Below are 21586 nucleotides of genomic sequence, written 5' to 3'. Positions count from 1 at the left end.
CTGGCATATTGAATGCAGCACTTTCACGGCATCATCTTTTAGCATTTGAAACAGCTCAGCTGGAATTCCATCACCTCCACTAGCTTTGTTCATAGCAGTGCTTCCTAAGGCCCACTTGACTTTGCATTCCAGGATGTCTGGTTCTAGGTGAGCAATCACACCATCATGATTATCTGGGTCATAAAGATCTCAGTCACGAAGATTTTGTATACTTCTGTGTTTTCTTCCCACCTCTTCTTAATACCTTCTGCTTCTCTTATGTCCATACCATTTTTGTCCTTTATTGTGTCCATCTTTGCATGAAATGTGGCCTTGGTATCTCTAATTTTCTTCAAGAGATCTCTAGTCATACCCATTCTATTGTTTTCCTCTATTCCTTTGCATTATTCATTTAGGAAGGCTTTCTTATCTCTCCTTGCTATTCTTTGGAACTCTTCATTCAGATAGGTATATCTTTCCTTTTCTCCTTTACCTTTTGCTTCTCCTTTCTTCTCAGCTATTTGTAAGGCCTCCTTAGACAAGCATTGTGCCTTTTTGCATTTCTTTTTCTTGGGGATGGTCTTGATCATTGCCTTCTGTACAGTGTCACAAACCTCTGTCCATAGTTCTTCAGGCATTCTGTGTATCAGATGTAATATCTTGAATCTATTTCTCACTTCCACTGTATAATCATAAGGGATTTGATTTAGGTCATACCTGAATGGTCTAGTGGTTTTCCCTACTTTCTTCAATTTAAGTCTGAATTTGGCAATAAGGAGTTCATGATCTGAGCCACAGTAAGCACACGGTCTTGTTTTTGCTGACTGTATAGAGCTTCTCCACCTTTGGCTGCAAAGAATATAATCAATCTTTTTTCGGTGTTGACCATCTGGTGATGTCCATGTGTAGAGTCTTCTCTTGTGTTGTTGGAAGAGGGTGTTTGCTATGACCAGTGCGTTCTCTTGGTAAAACTCTATTAACCTTTGCCCTGCTTCATTCTGTACTCGAAGGCCAGATTTGCCTGTTACTCCAGGTATCTCTTGACTTCCTACTTTTTCATTCTAGCCCCCTACAATAAAAAGGACATCTTTTTTGGGTGTTAGTTCTAGAAGGTCTTGTAAGTCTTCATAGAACTGTTCAACTTCAGCTTCTTCAGCATTACTGGTCAGGGCAGAGACTTGGATTACTGTGATACTGAATGGTTTGCCTTGGAGATGAACAGAGATCATTCTGTCATTTTTGAGATTGCATCCAATACTGCATTTTGGACTCTTGTTGACTATGATGGCTACTCCATTTCTTCTAAGAGATTCTTGCCCACAGTAGTAGATATAAAGGTCATCTGAGTTAAAACCACCCATTCCAGTTCATTTTTGTTCACTGATTCCTAAAATGTCGACATTCACTCTTGCCATCTCCCGTTTGACCACTTCCAATTTGCCTTGATTCATGGACCTAACATTCCAAGTTCCTATGCAATATCGCTCTTTACAGCATTGGACTTTACTTCCATCACCAGTCACCTCCACAACTGGGTATTGTTTTTGCTTTGGCTTGTCTCTTCATTCTTTGTGGAGTTATTTCTCCACTGATCTCCAGTAGCATATTGGGCATCTACCAACCTGGGGAGTTCATCTTTCAGAGTCCTATCTTTTTGCATTTTCATACTGTTCATGGGGTTCTCAAGGCAGGAATACTGAAGTGGTTTGCCATTCCCTTCTCCAGTGGACCACGTTTTGTCAGAACTCTCCACCATGACCCATCTGTCTAGGGTGGCCCTCCTCATAGTTTTCTGTGATTGTGGTTTTCAATTTATCTGCCCTCTGATGAAGAAGGATAAGAGACTTATGGAAGCTTCCTGATGGGAGAGACTGACTGAGGGGGAAACTGGGTCATGTTCTGACGGGCAGGACTATGTTCAGTAAATTTTTAATACAATTTTCTGTGGATGAGTGGAGCTGTGTTCCCTCCCTCCCGTAGTTGGGGCTAAACTCTGATGGAGGTAATGAAGATAGTGGTGACCTCCGTCTAAAGGTCCCATGCACGCACTGCTACACTTAGTGTCCCCAACTGAGAGAGTCAGTTCCTAGGCAGATTGATAAGAAGTCCAGGGTCCCCAAGGGGAGAGGGGGCTGGGGAACTCAAAGTGGAGATAGGGGTCTGGAATTCTCAAGGAGGAGAAAAGAACAAACTCTTTTCTTCCTCTGCATTCCTTCAGTTCAGTCGCTCAGTCGTGTCTGACTCTTTGCGACCCCATGAATCGCAGCACACCAGGCCTCCCTGTCCATCACCAACTCCCGGAATTCACTCATACTCACGTCCATCGAGTCGGTGATGCCATCCAGCCTTAGTCTTAGTCAATTACACAACTCAGTTTAAACTCTGTACTAGGGATTATACAAGAACAATGTATCCTGCTATAGGACAGTTTCTCCTTCCTGAAAACCTTATGACTAATCCTGATATATGAGAATGTATATTATGGGAGTGGGTCTGGGAGGATCTTTCTATTGTTAAATTCTAATCTTGTTATCCTAAAATGTAAACTGTGGGAGTGGGTCTGGTAAAATTTTCACAAACTTGAGACATGCTTTTGATTCATTGTAATAACTAATTAAAAGCTATATAACTCCATTGCTAACACTAGTAAGGGCGTACTCTTTCTGCCCCCTTCTGATGTCTATGTCAGAAGCTTTCTCTATCCCTTTTATACTTTAATAAAACTCTATTACACAAAGGCTCTGATCACGCCTCTTCTCTGGCTCTAGATTGAATTCTTCTCCTCCAGAGGCCAAAAATCTCAGCATCTTTCATGGTTCAGCAACAACCTTTCACAACCCTGCAGCAGGCCACCACCGACCCACACCTCCACCAGAGACTCTTGGACATTCCTGGGCAAGTCTGGGTCAGTGTCTTGTGGGGTCACTGCTCCTTTCTTCTGGGTCCTGGTGCACACAGGGTTCTGTCTGTGCCCTCCAAGAGTCTGTTTCCCCAGTCCTGTGTAAGTTCTGGCGGCTCTATTGTGGGGTTAATGGCGACCTCCTCTAAGAGGGCTTATGCCATACCCAGGTCTGCTGCAGAGCCCCTTCCCCTGCCGCAGTCCACTGCTGACCTGTACTTCTGCAGGAGACACTCAAACACAGTTCTGTCTCAGCCTCCATGGGGTCTCTGGGTCCTGGTGCACATGGATTTGTTTGAGCCCTCTGAGCATCTCTGGCAGGTATGGGTTTGATTCTAAACACTATTTTGCCCCTCCTACCTTCTTGCTGGGGCTTTTCCTTTGCCCTTGGACGTGGGGTATCTCCTCACAGCCGCTCCAGTGCCACACAGCCACCGCTCCAGCGCCACATAGCCACCGCTCCAGCGCCCACCATCTTGCTGGGGCATCTTTGCCCTTGGACAGGCTTATATCCTCATAGTTGCTCCAGCACTGCACAGCCACCACTGCAGCGCCACACAGCAGTAAGAGAATCTAAAAAAGAGTGGATATGTATGTGTATGATTGATTCGCTTTACTATACAGTAGAAACTAACACAACACTAAGTAAACGATACTCCAACAGAAATGAATTTTTTAAAAAATAATAAAAATAAGAGAGAAGAAGCACTATTCTGACCCCGAGGATGGTGCTATTTCTTTGACACCCAACTACCAAGAGCCATTCATTCTTCATTAAATGAGTCATTACATGGAGTATGCCCCATTTAGCTGATATATCCTTGATAAGCTAGCAGGCCCTATGTTGTAATACCCAGAGCTTTTGCTTGCCTGCACAGCATCCTTGTGGTAATTAGAAAAACACACCACTCTCTTGGCTGATTAAGCCCTAAGGACTTGAAGCTTGTGCAAAGTAAAAGGAATTGTTAGTCTGAAAATACAGGCACATGTCAGGGTCCATGGCAGGGCTAGCTTGAATTTTATTTCTCCACTAGGCTCTTGGAGAGCATAATGCTCAGTCCTAAGCAGTGACCCTGATGGCATAAATCTAACTTGCTGAAACCTCCCTACTGTGAACACAATCTCCAGGTCACAGCCCTCTCTATAGGAGAGACCAAACCAGAAGATAGGTTGGAGAGGCCTGAAAGCATCCAAGCAGAGCTTCTTGATCGCTTTCAAGTACTAAACTGAGAGTAAGAGGACCTAGCCTAGGCCCTGTGACACCAGAAATGCCTATTTCTGTAGCTTAGTTAATTTCACCATTTATTAAAAGGATCCTCTGAGATTCACAATGTACAAGTTTTGGTCAACATGTAAGTTTATGGACCATCCCTAAATCCTTATTCCAGGTAACTGTTTTATTACACCATTCCTCAGGATAAGCAGTATCACCTAGACTTGAACCAAATTGTATCTTCTTGAATGTCTATGTCTGAAAGGAAGGATATTTTACATAACAGCATGTCAAACCCAATATTACCTTTCAGTGAGGGCTGTAATTTAATTTTTTTCTCTTTTTAAATGTCTGCTATAGGCCTTGAGTAATATATACATATATATATATATATATATATATATATATATATATATATATATATATATCTGAAAAAGATAAACTTGTCCTCAAGGAGCCTATAGTCAATTTGTGGAGATATTTAAGCAGGTGCCTATTAGGTACATAAAAAGAACACTTAGCCCTTCCCTGCAGAACCAGAACAACATTCCCAGGGAAGTGAAGTGAAAGCCAAGACGAATGCCAAGTACTATGCTAGACTCCTTGAGGATTCAAAAGTGAATAAAGTACCCTGCCTTTAAGAGATCTATAGGCTAAAGGAGAAGAGAAGTATAGTCAGCTCCCAAATTACTGATCAAGGAGGATATACGGCTGGTGATGGAGCAGCTCTCTGGAGTGGGATGCAATGGCCATGATGGAGGTTCTGCAGAGGGCATTTGAACCTGAGCTTGAGGAATAAGTGGGAATGCAGCAAGGAAGATAATAGGGACGACACAATACACAGGAAAAACAAAGGGCATGAGCGCAGCATGTGGGTGTGAATGGGCAAGCCCAGGTGGGGACAGGTCACTAGCTCAGAGCAAGGAAGCAAGCAGAGTGTACAGGGAGGCAAGTAGGCACACCTTACCAACTGGTTTATTGCTTGTTCTTTGGCACTGGAAAGCAATTCTGCCTGATCCTCACCTAATTGTCATCCCTGGCACAGAAATCACTGCAAAAGAATGATTGCAGCGTCATTTATAAAACACACATTAAAAATACCAAGAGGGTTTTTCTTTTCCTATCTGTAAAACTCTTGGTTTGAAAGATAGGGCAGGGCCCATTAGTAGAGATTCCAAAGCAAGCTGTACTGATATCTTATGCAACAACCTAAATTCCATAGCAGATGATGTCAGCTATAAATGCCCTATAAATGGAGCAAGACTTCGGATGCATCTGAACAATTTCTCTGCATCGATACCCACTGCTACAAACATGGCTGTCTCAGTGCTTCGGCTGACAATTGTCTGGGGACTGCTTGTCTTAATCCTGACTTGCCAGGCTGGTAAGTACTTTAAGTCTCAGCTCATGCTTTGTGCAGTAGTTAGCCATGACTGGAGGACGTCAGTGGCACTGATCTGGAACATGCAGAGGAATGAGGGGAACTTAGGGCACAGCAGAAAGCACTGGACTGGGAAACAGAGGCAGATTTAACAAAAAGCAAATAGGATTTTTATTCAAATGTGCTTTGGTTACAGCCTCTATCCTCCATGAATGTATGAAGTTTAGAATGATTTTTTTTTCTTATATCCTCACATGATATAGAGACACTATTATACTACAAATTCCTTGAAAGCTGGGGGCATTTGTTTTTTGTTTTTTTAATGACTGTAACTAATAATATTCAAAAGTGAAGAGTCTAGAATAAGACTCTTGGGCCTGGATCTACCACTGATCAGAAATGTGACTCAGAAACACTATTTAACCTCTATGGGCCTCACACTTAAAAGGGAGTATCAGTTGTTAACTTTCTCATTTAGCTGTCATGAAAATTAAAGATAAAACATACTGTTCCATAATAAACACCAACATTAACTATTATGGATATGTATTATCTCATTTGATTCTCATAATTATTTTAAGTAAACATGCCCAGTTTTATCATTTCCCTTTTTGCAGGTAAATAAACCAGGCTAGCAGGGAGAAAGTTACTTGAGCATTGACACAGGCAGAAATGGCACATCTGGGACTGAAACCCAAGTCTTTAGACTCTTTCTATTATAAAGCATCTACTTCTTTCATGTCTGTTCCAAGCACACAGAGGACCACAAGGCAGCAGGCAGAAGTCTCATTAATTAATTTTTGGTCTACAGAAGACAATGAGCCCTTAATCTATCTCCATTCAGAATAACAGGTCAGAAAATACAAACAGTGCTAATTAGTAATAGAACCTTTTGAGCTATTTTAAATATAATTTGGCAGAACTCACAACCTCGGTCACCCACTGTCCACTGGCACAACATGTGGGCAGACACTCCAACAGGGCTATGGCAGGGGTGGCCTCAGAGATTACTGTGTCCATCTGGCACTTTGGTTTTGGTTTTACTCACTAAGGCATGTCTGACTCTTTGCAACCCCATGGACTGTAGCCTGCCAGGATCCTCTGTCCATGGGATTTCCCAGATGAGAATACTGGAATGGGTTGACATTTCCTTCTCCGGGGAATCTTCCTGACCCAGGAACTGAACCCACATCTCCTGCATTGCAGGAAGATCTTTACCACCGAGCCACCTGGGAAGCCCACTGTGTCCATCTACCCCAAAGTAATCACTGTGATAAAGCGAAAAGTGAGATTTATATCCTAGAGACCAGTCCCAGGTCTGTCTCTCATGAACAGTGATACTGGTTAAAACAGTTCACTGCTTTGAACCTCAGTTTCCTCATCTGTAAAACAGGATAATTACCAACTTTACCAGGTGAAATGAACACGCTCTTGTAATCACTTTATAAGCTACAAAAACTGTAGAAATATCAGCATTATTGTTTTTCAGAACTTTATGATTATACTAAGAAACACAATCAGGTATTAATATAAATAAATGCTGCTAAAATATTAAGAAATTTGAAAATTTTGGAAAATAATAAATACTAAGAAATTTGACATACCAGAAAAAGATTACCAAAGCCAACAGTTGAATATTTTCTCCTTTCAAATATAATATGGGGTAGCTTTTATTTGCACTTCTCTAGTGGCTCAGATGGTAGAGAATCTGCCTGCAATGCCAGTGACCCATTTTGATCCCTGGTTTGGGATGATCCCCTAGAGAAGGGAATGGCTACCCACTCCAGTAATATATACACATATATATGATATACAAAGATATATCAGTTATCCTTCCATCTTGACAAGAACACAATGAAGAAACTGAGAGGCAGAGCAGTTAAATATTGATTACATGGTGAATTTTTTGCTGAAAACAAGAAACAAACTCAGGTATACAGGACTTCAAAACATCACCCACCACGCTATAATACCTCGTATATATGATCCAAGGGCAGAGCCAAGGATTTGATCTTCACACACACTCTAAGCCAGGGCTCCTTGTATTTTGAAAATTTAGCATCATGTTAAAATAAAAAGTTACAATAAAAATAATAAAATTAAATTGTTATTCAAGTAGGCAGATAGGAACCAGAGAAAAGAACTCACTTTTCATGGAAGGAATTTCCATTTGTAGCTGGTAAATGTCTCCAGAGAACAACTGCTTGAAGGCAGGATTTCATGTAAGAAACATGTTCTGTGAAATTAAAAAAAAAAAAAAAAATAGATTCAAACCCTGGCTCATCCACTTGCTAGATGTGTGACTTTAGGTGAGTCATTTACTTTCTCTGAGCATCTGTTTTCTCTCCTATAAAACTAATGCTATCACTGAATTGAATAAAGATTAGGAAAGTGATGAAGGTACAACCTAGTACCTAGACATTATGAATATGCCTTCTCTTTCCTTCCCCTTCCTGTAATGAAAACAAAGCAATTCTGGTCTCCGTGGTTGCCCTGCCCTTTATGTAAGGATCATGTCCATATATGTCCATTTTTGCCTTAACTCTTAGCAGCATATGCTATGTACATAATAGTAGGCTCAAAAACACTTATTGAATGTAAAAACCAACAGCTGAATAAATACTTGGTGGTTAGTATATTGATCTTGTCTTTAGGTCTCAGAGTATTAAGTTTTTTTTGTGGCAAAGTAAAAAATAAATGTTTGCAGAGTTGAAAGCCATATTTTTTACTAAGAGTCTCTATTTTAGGATATGATATAAATGCAACTCTTCTCGCTAATTGATGGCCTCCACACCAAAAGCTAGTTACATCTCCTTCATTCAGAGCCATGGGGTACATTGTCTAGAGGGTGGGACTTCTTGAGTCAAAATTTGTGGTAAGATTGACAGATAAAACACAGGGCACCCAGTTAAAGTTGAATTTCAGATAAATAACAATTTTCTATTTTAGTTTAGGTATGTTCTAAATATTTCACAGGTCACAGGTCATTCTTATATTAAAAACGTATTGTTGTTTATCTGACATTCAGTTTTAACTGGGCCTCTGTGTTTTTGTTTACCAAATCTGCCAGCACTACTTGTGAGGCTACAGTTAAATCAAAAGATAAAGGGCTCTACTTCATCCTGACACCAGGGTCCAAAGGGGAGGCCATTAAATGCCGCTCTTCATTGCTTTTAATCCCCTGAACCTGTTAGACCACTAAGCAAAGCCAGATCCACCAAGGGACCTTGCATGTCACCAACTTCACTTTCTGGATCTTTGGCCTCATTCCAAAAGGCACTTGATTAAATATCAAAAGTAAGAGGTCTAGAGCCTGTTGTAGACAGTAAACTGAGTCAGAAACAGAAAAACAAATATCATACACACATATGGAATCTAGAAAAATGGTATTGATGAGCCTACTTGCAGGGCAGGAATGGAGACGCAGAGGTAGAGGACAGGCCTGTGGACACAGCGGGGAAGGAGAGGGTGGGGCGGACTGAGTGACACCGGAGCATATATATTACCATATGCAGAATAAACAGCCAGTGGGAACATGCTATGCAACACACGGAGCTCAACCCAGCGCTCTGTGGCGACATCCAGAGAGGTGGGGTGGGGCGGCGGATGGAAGGAACTTTCAAGAGGAAGGGGATATATGTATACTTATGACTGATTTAGGTTGTTGTATGGCCTGAGAGTTGGACTGTGAAGAAAGCTGAGTGCCGAAGCATTGATGCTTTTGAACTGTGGTGTTGGAGAAGACTCTTGAGAGTCCCTTGGACTGCAAGGAGATCCAACCAGTCCATTGTAAAGGAGATCAGGCCTGGGTGTTCTTTGGAAGGAATGATGCTAAAGCTGAAAATCCAATACTTTGGCCACCTCATGAGAAGAGTGGACTCATTGGAAAAGACCCTGATGATGGGAGGGATTAGGGGCAGGAGGAGAAGGGGACGACGGAGGATGAGATGGCTGGGTGGCATCACCGACTCGATGGACATGAGTTTGAGTAAACTCCGGGAGTTGGTGATGGACAGGGAGGCCTGGTGTGCTGTGATTCGTGGGGTCGCAGAGAGTTGGACACTACTGAGCGAATGAACTGAACTGAATGGCAGAAACCAACACATTGTAAAACAATTATCCCCCATTTAAAACTGTTTTTCAAAAAGTAAGAGACCAGCAGTTAAAATCACATCTTCTTCTGATATTTGTAAGATCTTCTGCAAGTCACCCAGTGTTCTCAGATTCTGAGTCCAGTGAGCTAAAATCTGCACACTCCAAAAGACTGATTAAACTTAAAATTGCATATAGATGTAAAATCATTATTTACAGAACTATCACATGCTGGGATACAAATGACAGAATTTCTCCTTGTCATCATAATACTTTCAGTCTTATAACACACATGTAGTTAGTTCATACCTTTTTTGTCCAAGACTATGCAGTTCATCACAGAGTGCTTTAGAACCCAGGTTTTAATACCAGACAAACATGGGGCTGAATTCTGAATCTACCACTTCAACACTGTGACTTTGGTGCCCTTCTAGACCTCTCTCCACTTCCATTTCTTTACCTTTAACTTGGGATAATAATGTCGCCTCCCTCGTAGGGTTGCTGGGAGAATAAACTGAGACAATGCACATAGATTGCCTGTCCCAGGATGGCCTGTCCTATGTGCTCAGCAAGTGCTACCTATTATTATATCATCCTCCTCATTAGCACTTCCAGAGATCCAGGGAGTACGTGAGAAAAATACATTAAAACCAAGCAGCTTGTATTTCAGTCCCAGCACTGGCGTTTACTAGCTGCTTTAACTCTGAACAGGTAACAGCTTCTGTGAGCTTCAGTTTTCTCATCCAGAAAGAGAAACCGTGTCTACCTAGGCATCAATATCTGCGGGTCTGTTTGTTTTAGGAATAAATGGCATAATGCATATGAAGAGAATAGGCAGGCATTAGATGCGACATAAATATAATTATATGAGGTTATATAATTGGGGGGGGGGGGTGTTATAAAGGGCCCTAGGATTCCTTACAATGAAAGAAACTTCCGTATCTTTTTTGCTGAGAATCAACCCTGAGATTCCGTTTTGTTTTTCAGATGACAAACCAGAGGACAAGCCAGATGAGCAGCCACATGACTCAGGCAAAAATTCAGAGCCAGAGTTCCCCAAATTCCTAAACCTTTTGGGCTCGGAGATTATTGAGAATGCGGTGGAGTTCATTCTCCGCTCCATGACGAGGAGCACGTAAGCACTGAGACAAACCTTGCTTTTGTCCAGTTGGCCGTTGGTAATGACCACATTGCATTAAAATGAATGAGAAACAGAATTACATGCATGCCAATGTACTGTTTTAATTGAAACGTTGCCTACGTTAACATATATTTGCATCTGCATGGATTTCCCTAAACTCTTTGGGGGTGAGAACACTCCCAAGGAATTTATGGAACAAGGGGATCCATAAAATATGTTTTATTTCAGGACCAAGTAGTGGGGGAAGAAGAGCATCAGACCAACAGGCAGAAAACTAGGGTCTGGTCTTGACACAGGTGCTACTTACTGGGTGATCTGCGGTTAGACTCTCCCTCTCTGTGTGCCTCAGTTGGCTAATCTGTAAAGTTAAAGGAATCAAGGACCCACCCAATGCAGACACAGTAATTCTCTGATGAAGGTGGTGGGTAGGGATGTGCTCAGTAGAAAGGGGTATGAGGAGTTCTGTCCTTATTTTCTAATCTAAGTAATTTAGGAGGGTTAGCGGACACAGTAGCTATCTCTCCTCCAAGGCAACCTAGAGAACCTCTCTAAGGAGAGAAGGTTTGCTTTGATCTTGAGAGACTGTCTTGCTGGCAAATTGCACAGCCCAGAATCTTCCCATGATTTTCAACCTGCTTCCAAGCTCCTGTGCCCAACTCCTAATACATCCTACCCAGATTTACATAGCTCTGGTTTCTAAATCTACTTCACTCTGTTCTTCATTCTCCTGACATTAATCTCTTCCAGTTCAGCTCGCCGGGGTCTAATTTGTTTTCCTGAATTTCTAGGTGCTAACCTTTCTGAGACTCTGCTCTCTAATTCTCTCTTCACAACACCCTAAGCAGAGTTTGACAAAGTATAAACCATTACTTACCTGCTTAAGAATCTCCTGGAGAATGTTACAAAACGTGGACCCCTTCATCCCATGTTGCACCTTCCCAGGGCAAAGCTGCAGGTTTGCCTTTTAACAACCTTTCAGGTTGTTCTCAGAGAAGGCAATGGCACCCCACTGCAGAACTCTTGCCTGGAAAGTCCCATGGATGGAGGAGCCTGGTGGGCTGCTGTTCATGGGGTCGCCAAGAGTCGGACACGACTGAGCGACTTCACCTTCACTTTTCACTTTCACGCATTGGAGAAGGAAATGGCAACCCACTCCATTGTTCTTGCCTGGAGAATCCTAGGGACGCGGAAGCCAGGTGGGCTGCCGTGTACAGGGTCGCACAGAGTCGACACGACTGAACCGACTTAGCAGCAGCAGCAGGTTATTCTAATATTGATTAACCATTGATTGGATGCTCTGAGCTACATGGCTGGGTCTTAAAGGTACACATCACCTTTAAATTTATATTCACATTTTGTGTAGATGTGAATCTTTCTATTTTTCTAGGGACAGTGCTTCTGACTTTATAAGATTCTCAAAATAGTCTATAACCAATGACAGATTAAGGGCCACTTCTGTATAGAAGTGATCAGGGGCCATTTTGTAATGCCCGATCTGCTTAAATTGATATATTACAGTCAGGTGAATGGGCAGGAGTCTGCATACAATCAAGAACAAACTGTTAAAACTTAAAAGTGTTTATTTGTGTTTTCATTTTTCCTATCATGGTTGCTTTTGCAACTGTCGAGTTCCCACGACTGTTCATGTAAACAAGGAAAAGAATAAGAGCACCACTATTCATCTACAAAGTACAGATTAGACTCCAGTTGAACTCAAATTGTTATAAATCACTAGTAGTGCAAAGAATCAGAACAATAATAATTCCTTTTATTCCTTCCCTGGAGGATTCCCTAGATATATTATAAAATAGCACTTGTGTTCTCTGTTAACTCAAACTTGAGGGTTCTTCATTAAAGACACAACAGTCCTTGCTCAAGAGAACACATCTAACTGCCCTCCCTCTGTCCCAGAAAATACCATACATATGGCAGGGGATGGGGAGTGGGAAGAGACCCTCAAGAACTATACCTAAGAACTTAATGTGTGTTTAGGAAAGTAGGGGGAGGACTTGTGAAGGAAACAATCTAGAGTAGAAGTCTATAAGTCTCCTCAAAGAAATCGCAGTCCTTATTGTATAAGATGACATGAGCATATCTGGTGATAACTAAAATGTTTAGGTAAATGTCAGGCAACCCTCACGGTGAGGGTCTAAGGAAAGGAGCTGGCACTGGGCAAGTATGCTTAGGGGAGTGTCTCTGGCAAAGCAAGATGTACTTTGGATCTTAAAGGACTCGATGAGATTTGATTAGAAGAGAGAATGACAAGAATGATGGACCTTCATAAAGAGAGAAGTTTTGTTCTGTTTACTCCTGTGTATCTGATGTCTACATACCATGTCAATCACGTAACAAATGCTGGGTATGTGCTTTCAGGACAGAGAATAGACCAGCTCACTCCCTCCACTTACCCTCTGGGTAAACTTAAGAGCTGTATGAACTGCATTCTGGTTGCCACTGATCTAAAAATATCCATATTCTTAATTCCTCTGGGCCTTTGAGAAGCCTCCAGTTCTTGTGAATTTCACCCTGACCCCCAGGTTTCCAAGACACAACATTTTCCTTGTTCTCTCCCTACCACAAGCCTTTCTTTCTTATTCTATTTGACTTTTCATGCATCTGCCCCTTAAACATCATTGCTACTCAAGGTTCCAAATGTAGAGCCTCCCTGATTTTTCACATCACAGCTTCCACATTAGGAATATTACTTACAGTCTGATGTGTTCCTAATACAGATGTCTCTTGCATTCTTTTCCCTGAGCTACAGAATGTAACAATTCATGGGCTGCTATAAAAACCGTATTTAGGTTTTCATCAATACATCAGATTCAGCTGGTCTAAACCCAATCCCATCATCTCACTTACAAATCTGCTCCTCTTCATTTTTTCCTTATCTCAGTAAGTCACATTTCCATCTATTTAGAATCTAGACACTTCAGGTCTTCTTTGATTCTTCCTGCCCATCACCGCTTCCATCTAGTTGCTAAATTTTCTAAGTTTTTCTTAGGGCTTCCCAGGTGGCTCAGCAGTAAAGAATTCATGTGCCAATGCAGGAGATGCAGGTTCAATCCCTGGGTCGGGAAGATTCCACGGAGAAGGAAATGGCAACCCACTCCAGTATTCTTGCCTGGGAAATCCCATGGACAGAGGAGCCTGGTGGGCTATAGTCCATGGGGTTGCAAAGAGTTGGACACAACTTAGTGACTAAACAACAAGTTTTTCTTCCTATACCAGTCCTTTTCTTCAACTCCACTGACTAGTAGGGCTAGTTGAGTCCGTCATCATCTCTTTCCAGAGCTCTTCTCATTAGATCTATCATTAGTTACACTGTTCCTGTCTCTCCCCACTCCAACCCATCCTCTACCTATCTACAAATTTGATTCTATCACTGCCATGCTTGAAACCCTTTCAGTGAACTTCCATTGCCTGCAAAATCAGAGCAAATGCATCAGCTGATGCTAAACAGCCTTCCCTGATGCCAATATATCTTTCAGTCAAATCTCTCACTTCTGAAACCAAACACCTGATGCCCCAGTGACAAGTAATTTCTGTTTCAGAACAGATAATGTTTGTTTAAATCTCCAGTTATCTTTGCACATGATTTTCTGTCATCAGTGACTCATCCTCAAACCCCAGCTCCACTCTGTTCACCTGCTAAGTCTAATCATTTTGTAAAATCTAGTCCAAAGACAAGCTCTGTGAAGATGTCACAGACACCTACTATTAGAAAATTCAGATATTCAGATGCTGGGATTTCATAATGCCTTTGCCGGAAGGCAAATTCCTGCAAAGGCATTATGAAGGCATATGGCTTTTCTTACCTCACTATTTTAAATTATTGGTCTCTAAATGCATCCGTTTTCTCCACTAGATAAGAATATCCTCATAGACTGTATTTTTTTCTTTTACCTTCTCAACAGTTACCCCACAGCCAATCCTTAAACAGTATAGAAACCTCTGGCATCAATTCATGCTTCTGGAGACCTAAGTTTTAGACTCTGCTTTGCAATTTACCAGCCATGTGACTTGAACAGGTTGTTTGATCTCTATGAGCTTCAGAGATCTTTTCATATGTAAAAAGATTAAAAATCATCACTTACCTATTCAACAAATATTTATTAATTCATACTATATGCCATGTATTGTTCTAGGTATTGGGGATGTATTATGAAACAAATAGATCAAAATATCTATCTTTATAGAGTTTATATAAGACTAGACACCAAACTAATAGATATCTTGGCAGAATTAAAGAGAGAATTATGCATGCATGGCTTGTCAAATATGACCTACTGTAGAAATCTTAAATCTTATGATTTTATGACACAGGAAAACCTGAAGAAGAAAAGTATTGCTCAAATTGTATAAATTCATGATCTTTTTAACATTCCGGATCAGTCTAAATCATAATTCATTGTTTTCTCTTTATTTTTTTCAAGAGAATTTTTGGAACATGGTGATAAACAAGGAGAACATTCATCAAAGTGACTTTCTCAGGTGATTTTAACTTAAAAACTAACAACCAAAAAATAGTATACTGAACATAGCAAAAAAGGTGTGTTTTTCTGTGTGTGTTTGCTTTGTTCTTGCATTGTTTTTTTAAAATAGTTTTAAATAGATGTATTTTCATTATCTCAAAGTCACAGACTTAGTAAGATTCTCTTAAGGGAAGAAGCACAATTGTGGGGTGAATCAAGTAAGCGCTGAAGTGAGGAGAGCTGGTCTTGTCCCAACTCCGCTTGGAACTTGATTTGTGCAAGTTCTGCCTGTGAAAGGAGGAGCTTATATGCACTAAAGTCTAAGGACCCATGAAATCATGCAGTTAGTTACTCATGAGAATAAGATTTACAGAAAATAATTCCAGCGGAAAGAACTAATAAGCTCTCTAATTTATATGAAAACAGTCTGATTTGTGTTCAGAGATACCTGCTGATTCCTTATCCAGTTCTCTCTTGAGAATGGATATCGAAATATAAACACAGAAATGTTAGACCTGGGAAACAAATTCTATATGTAAGTAGCACAAGCTAGCTTAGTTTTAGATTTAGATTTAGGCATTAAGCTAAGTGCTCTGTATGCGTTACCTAATTTAATTCTAACATTCGCTATGAAAGATAGGTATTGTCATTCTAAAATTTTATAAATAGGGAAACCAAAGCTCAGGGAGCTTAATTAATGTGATCTGAATCCAAGCAGCCTGAGTCCATAGTCTGTGCTCTACCACTAAGCAATAGAGCTCACTGGAGAACAGAGAACAGTGACTAAACTGTGTGATTTTAGACATGCCTCGACGTGTCCATAGAAATGATACACTACCCCTTTGGTTAGTTGACTTCTATACATCTCTGGGATGCGTATTTACAAATCTGTAGGTAGATATATAAATAAACCATCTTTCTCCTATAACATATGCCTCTCTCTTACACAGTCCTTTAACGCTCATTTAACCCATGCCTACTATGTGTCAAATTCTGTCATTGCTACCAAGATAAGCAACACTGTCCCATCATTAAGAAGTTTCTAGTTTAGACTATCACCTAGCACAGTGCCCTCCAGGTGCAGGGAAATGGTCAAGTTCTATGTACAAGTTCCGTGGCTATGCCTTGTAGAAAGGATATAAAAAGGAAGCCCTGGAGGAAGGAATGGGCCTTAGGAGGGCTTTGCAAAGAAGGTGCATTTCCGTATACAGTCTCAGATAATAAGCAGAAAGGGGCCAGTTCTCACAAACAAATCATCTAATAATCAGACACCTAATTAATCTGAGATCCTCACAACCTCTGCTTAATCACATTGACACAATTTCCTTATGTTAATAGCCTTATAATCTCACCTCCTAATGTCCTGCGTCACTTGAAATCATGGGGATTTAAGTCTCCCAATGTCTTAAGTCATTTGACATTTAATACACCTTTCTTAGCTTAAAATAAGAATCTGATGAATCTCACTACGGTTATAAAAGAAGTAAAAGATGGCAAAGCACTTTGCAAATTCTCAATATCTATCTACATTTTTTTAATTAAGAAAAAAGTGTAACTGACACACTAGATGACATGTTTAGACTTGCTGAGTCTGAACTTCCTCAGGAGGGAGCTAGAAAAAATAAATTTCATAGGAAATCTTTAAGTAATCAATGAGCAAAATTGCAGATGGGCAAGACACCACTCAGTATCTACTCCATGAAGCCTGATGGGAAATGTTTCTTTTAGAATTTAGAGCAAGAAAAAAAAAGAGTCTTCCCTAAGGATTGCTTCCTCATTTCTGATTATAAGATCTATGTAGCTTGGTCTATTTCATTTATTTTTCCTGTTTATTCAGAAGCTCAAAAACTGATGACTCAATTTATCCCAGTGTTTAACATACGTGCCTTCTCCCTTCATCCCTGTTATTGATTCTTGCCTCATATATCTTGCATTTTCATTTTTGTTGCTGTTGCTTGTTTTTTTTAAATACATATTATAGTTGATTTCATTATAATAAATCATCTCATGTTCTACAATACAGAGACATAAAAATGTTTGTGTTTTTTCTAGGTCTTAAGCCCTCTCTAGCTGGTAATTGTTTCCATGTGTCTGGTTTGTTTCTAAGGACACACCTACATGGCTCCAGAATAAGCCAAGGGCAACCAAATCCTGCTTTTCCAGTTCTGTTTCACAAGTCCTCCAGGACAGAGGGCTCAAAGCAGTTCCCAGCAAGTGCTCAGAATTCAGGTCCTGGCTTCAACCAAACACAGCTTATTCTGAACATCCTGACTTTGCAATTTTGCTTCTAGTAGTCAAAATAAATATGTCCACCAGGGGTCACAAATCCTAGTTCATTAAGGTTATTGTTGGTAGAAGTAATTTTTCCAGAACATGTTTACAGCTTTTAATGATGAAAAAATATGAAACATATAAAAATTATTATCCAGAATAACTGAAGAACATTTCAAATTAAGAGAACTAAAATTTGGATAATGTAAGTCCAAAGTCTCAGAACCAGTAAATGACAGAAAAAGGATTTGAACCTGACTCCAAAGAACAAGCCCTTAATCCCTAAAAGTGTATGAAATTTCAGAGTTAAAAGTTTCATAAATCCTTTTTGGAAAAGTCTTTCAAAAAATCTGAACCCATGTTGTTGGGCTAGTAAACTAAAATCTGACCTTTAAAAAAAAGTTAACAAGGTTATTGGTGTTCCACTGTCTTCACTGGGTTTGGGGTTGCACAGAGTCGGACACGACTGAAGCGACTTAGCAGCAGCAGTGGCTCAGCAGTAAAGAATCTACCTGCAACTGGGAGAAACACGGGATCAGGAAGATCAGTTGGAAAAGGAAATGGCAACCCAGGGTTGCCCGAAAAAACCCCAGGGACAGAGGAGCCTGGTGAGGTTGCAACAGTCAGACGTGATGTAGCGAGTAAACCACTACTCCCACCAGTCTTTGCTATTCTCGTGGACTAGCAGAGTGCCCTTGAGAACACTTGAAAAGAGTGGATGGAAGAATTTTGGCAAGTCTAGGGCAGTCTTTTCATTTCTTCCACAACCTTGTTACACCGATGGGGGTCCTCAGTGGCCATTGGTGTGGTTCTTGCCCACTTGGTCATAAAGGATTGAACCACTGTCAAATCTGACCAGCTGAGCCAGGAAGATTCTCCCAGAATTATTTAATGTGGACAGCAGGACAAGACTGAAACCATAAAGCACAACGACAATTATGGCATTAATTGCACTCTACAGCTCTACAGCCTATAGCACTCTAGTCTAGAAAAAAGATCCACATGCTTCTGTCCTGGATCCTGTTCTTCCCAAGCATTACTCCAGTGTATTTTCAATAAATCTTTTGTTTGTTTGTCTTCCTTTAAGCCAGGATAGGTGTGCATGCAACACAAAGAAACTCTCATAATGCAGATAGCTAAGCAAAGAGTGAATACCTACTAAATACTGAAAAATACATTACTTTCTACCATAAATTTAGATAACCTACCTTCTGCATTTTCCAGAGACTTCCAGTTTTTTATTCCCAATTCCATTGACATTTAATAAACATTGTGTAAATTTAAGATGTACAATGTGTTGATTTGATAGACATGTATACTGCAAAATGATTACCATGCAAAGGTTAGTTAACACATTCATGACCTCACATGGTTACTTTTTTTTTTAATTGATTTTTTGGCCATGTGCAGCAAGTGGGATCTTAGTTCCCTGACCAGGGATGGACCCCCACACCCCCTGCAGTGAAAGCGCATTCTTAACCCCTGGACCTCCAGGGAAGTCCACATAGTGAGAACTTTTAAGATCTACTTTCTTAGGAACTTTCAAGTACATAATACAGTTAGTATTATTAACTATAGGACCATGATGTATATTAGATCCTCAACTTATTGATATTATAACTGGAAGTCTGTAAACTTTGACCAGCTTCACCCATTTCTCTCACCACCTCCTCTGGCCCTGGCAACCACCAGTTTTACTCTCTACTTGAATGACTTCCCTTTTTTTTAAAATTTCATATATACATGAGGTCATATAATATTTGTCTTCCTTTGTCTAACTTGAGCTTCCCTGATAGCTCAGCTGATAAAGAACCCACCTGCAATGCAGGAGACCCTAGTTTGATTTCTGGATCAGGCAAATCTGCTGGAGAAGTGAGTGGCTACTCACTCCAGTATTCTTGTCTAATTTACTTCACTTCAGCATAACATCATCACAATTCATCTGGTGGTTTAGCCTCTCCAACTCTTGCGACCCCATAGACTATAGGCCTCCAGGCTCCTCTGTCCATAGTATTTTCTAGGCAAGAATACTAGAGTGGGCTGCCATTTCCTTCTCCAGGGGAATCTTCCCAACCCAGGGATCAAACACAGGTCTCCTGCACTGCAGGTAACTTCTTTACCAACTGAGCTACCAGGGAAACATTGCTGCCAATGGCAGGATTTCCTTCTTTTCTAAGGCTGAACAATATTACATACATACGTATGTATATATATATGTATATATACCCACACACCACATCTTCTTTATCCATTCATCCATTGACAGGCATAGGCTGTTTCTATGTCTTGTTTATTGTAGCTAATGTTGCAATGAATATGGAGGTACAGATATTTCTTTGAGATAATGATTTTATTTCCTTTGATATATATCCAGAAGTAGGATTGCTGGATCGTGTGGTAGTTCTGTTTTTATTTTTTTGTGGTAGTTCTGTTTTTTATTTTTTAACCTTTATGACTGCACCAATTTACAGCCCCACCAACAGTGCACAAAGGTTCCCTTTTCTCCATATCCTTGCCAGCACTTGTTATCTCTTATCTTTGATGATAGCCGTTCTAACAGGTGTGAGGTGATATCTCATCATGGCCTTGTTTTGTATTTCCCTGATGATTAGTGATGTTGAGCACCTTGTCATATACCTGTCAGCCATTTTTATGTCTTCTTTGGAAAAAATGTCTCTTCATGTCCTTTTCCCATTTTTTTAATTAAAAAAAATTTTGTTCTTGCTGTTGATCACTGTGAGTTCCTTATCTATTTTGGAAGTTAATCCCTTAACAGATATAAGATTTGCAAATATTTTCTCCCATTCAGGGCTTCCCTTGTGGCTCAGCTGGTAAAGGATCTGCCTGCAATTTGGGAGACCTGGGTTCGATCCCTGGATTGGGAAGATCTCCTGGACAAGGGAAAGGTTACCCACTCTGGTATTCTGGCCTGGAGAATTCCATGGACTGTATAGTCCATGAATTTGCAGAGTCGGACATGACTGAGCAACCTTCACTTTCACTTTTCACTTCTCCCATTCCATAGGTTACCTTTTCATTTCATTTATCATTTCAAAACTAAGCTAAATTTAAACATCACATCATCTTAAAGTTTTCTAAGATTTCTATTATATTCAGCATCTGACATGCGGACTGCTTCTTCCCAACAAATATGACCCAAGAATCCTCCTTCAGATCTGAGTACCTAATCTGTGCTCAGGAAATTTACTGTAAGTGAAATGATTGGTGTACTCCCCGTGGGAGAGAGACACGCCCTATCAGAGCTTTTGTCGTTATCTCCATCTGTTTGTTCTACAATTTGAAATCCCTCTTTCATGCTGGTAAAATAGCAAAACACAACACAACAAAACAAACAACAACAGCAAAAACGTAGGCACCGAATCGGTACTGGATTTGGTGCACTACAGAGAAATACGTAAGACTTCCCCAGTGGCTTAGATGGTAAATAATCCACCTGCAATGCAGGACACCCAGGTTCAATCCCTGGGTTGGGAAGATCCCCTGGAGAAGGAAATGGCTGCCCATTCCAGTATTCTTGCCTGGAGAATTCCATGAATAGAGGAGCCTGGTGGGCTACAATCCATGGGGTTGCAAAGAGTTGGACACAACTGAGCAACTAATACACAAGCAAATATCTAAGATCTCCAGCAACTTATAGAGATTTTGAAATTTCCCAACTGCTCTACAATGCACATTTCGTCTTCCTGCCCTGTGTTACCTCTCTTCCCACCCTCCAATAAGACCCCTCTCTGCAGTCAGCAGGAACACTTGTTTTTGTTTTGTTTTCTATTTTTAACTTATTTTTATTTTTTCAATTGGAGTATAATTGCTTTACAATATCGGGTTATTTTCTGGTATATGACACGAATCACCTTTATGTATACATATATCCCCTCCTCTTGACCCTCCCTCCCACCTACCCCAAAATTCCACTCCTCTAGCTCATCACAGAGGACTTCCCTGGTAGATCAGATGGTAAAGAATCTGCCTGCAATGCAGGAGACCAGGTTCTATCCCTGGGTTGGGAAGATCCCCTGGAGAAGGAAATAGCAACCCACTCCAGTATTCTTGCCGGGAGAATCCCCATGGACAGAGGAGCCTAGCAGGCTACAGTGCATGGGATTGCAAACAGTTG

At 40.7% G+C, this 21586-nt stretch overlaps 1 protein-coding gene across 1 annotated transcript; it reads left to right on the top strand.

Moving 5' to 3' along the window:
• The first annotated feature begins 5360 nt into the window (after window positions 1–5360).
• C7H5orf46 (chromosome 7 C5orf46 homolog) lies at window positions 5361–15190 on the top strand. The gene is made up of 3 exons (XM_052644347.1): window positions 5361–5475; window positions 10552–10699; window positions 15142–15190. The coding sequence occupies exons 1-3, from the start codon at window positions 5361–5363 to the stop codon at window positions 15188–15190; spliced, it is 312 nt and encodes a 103-aa protein (XP_052500307.1).
• Window positions 15191–21586: the final 6396 nt, after the last annotated feature.

The sequence above is a fragment of the Budorcas taxicolor genome, chromosome 7 (assembly GCF_023091745.1).
Source record: "Budorcas taxicolor isolate Tak-1 chromosome 7, Takin1.1, whole genome shotgun sequence".
Lineage (NCBI taxonomy): Eukaryota > Metazoa > Chordata > Mammalia > Artiodactyla > Bovidae > Budorcas > Budorcas taxicolor.
Note: the sequence above shows the minus strand (reverse complement) of the source record. Positions and strands in the feature narration are given on the sequence as shown.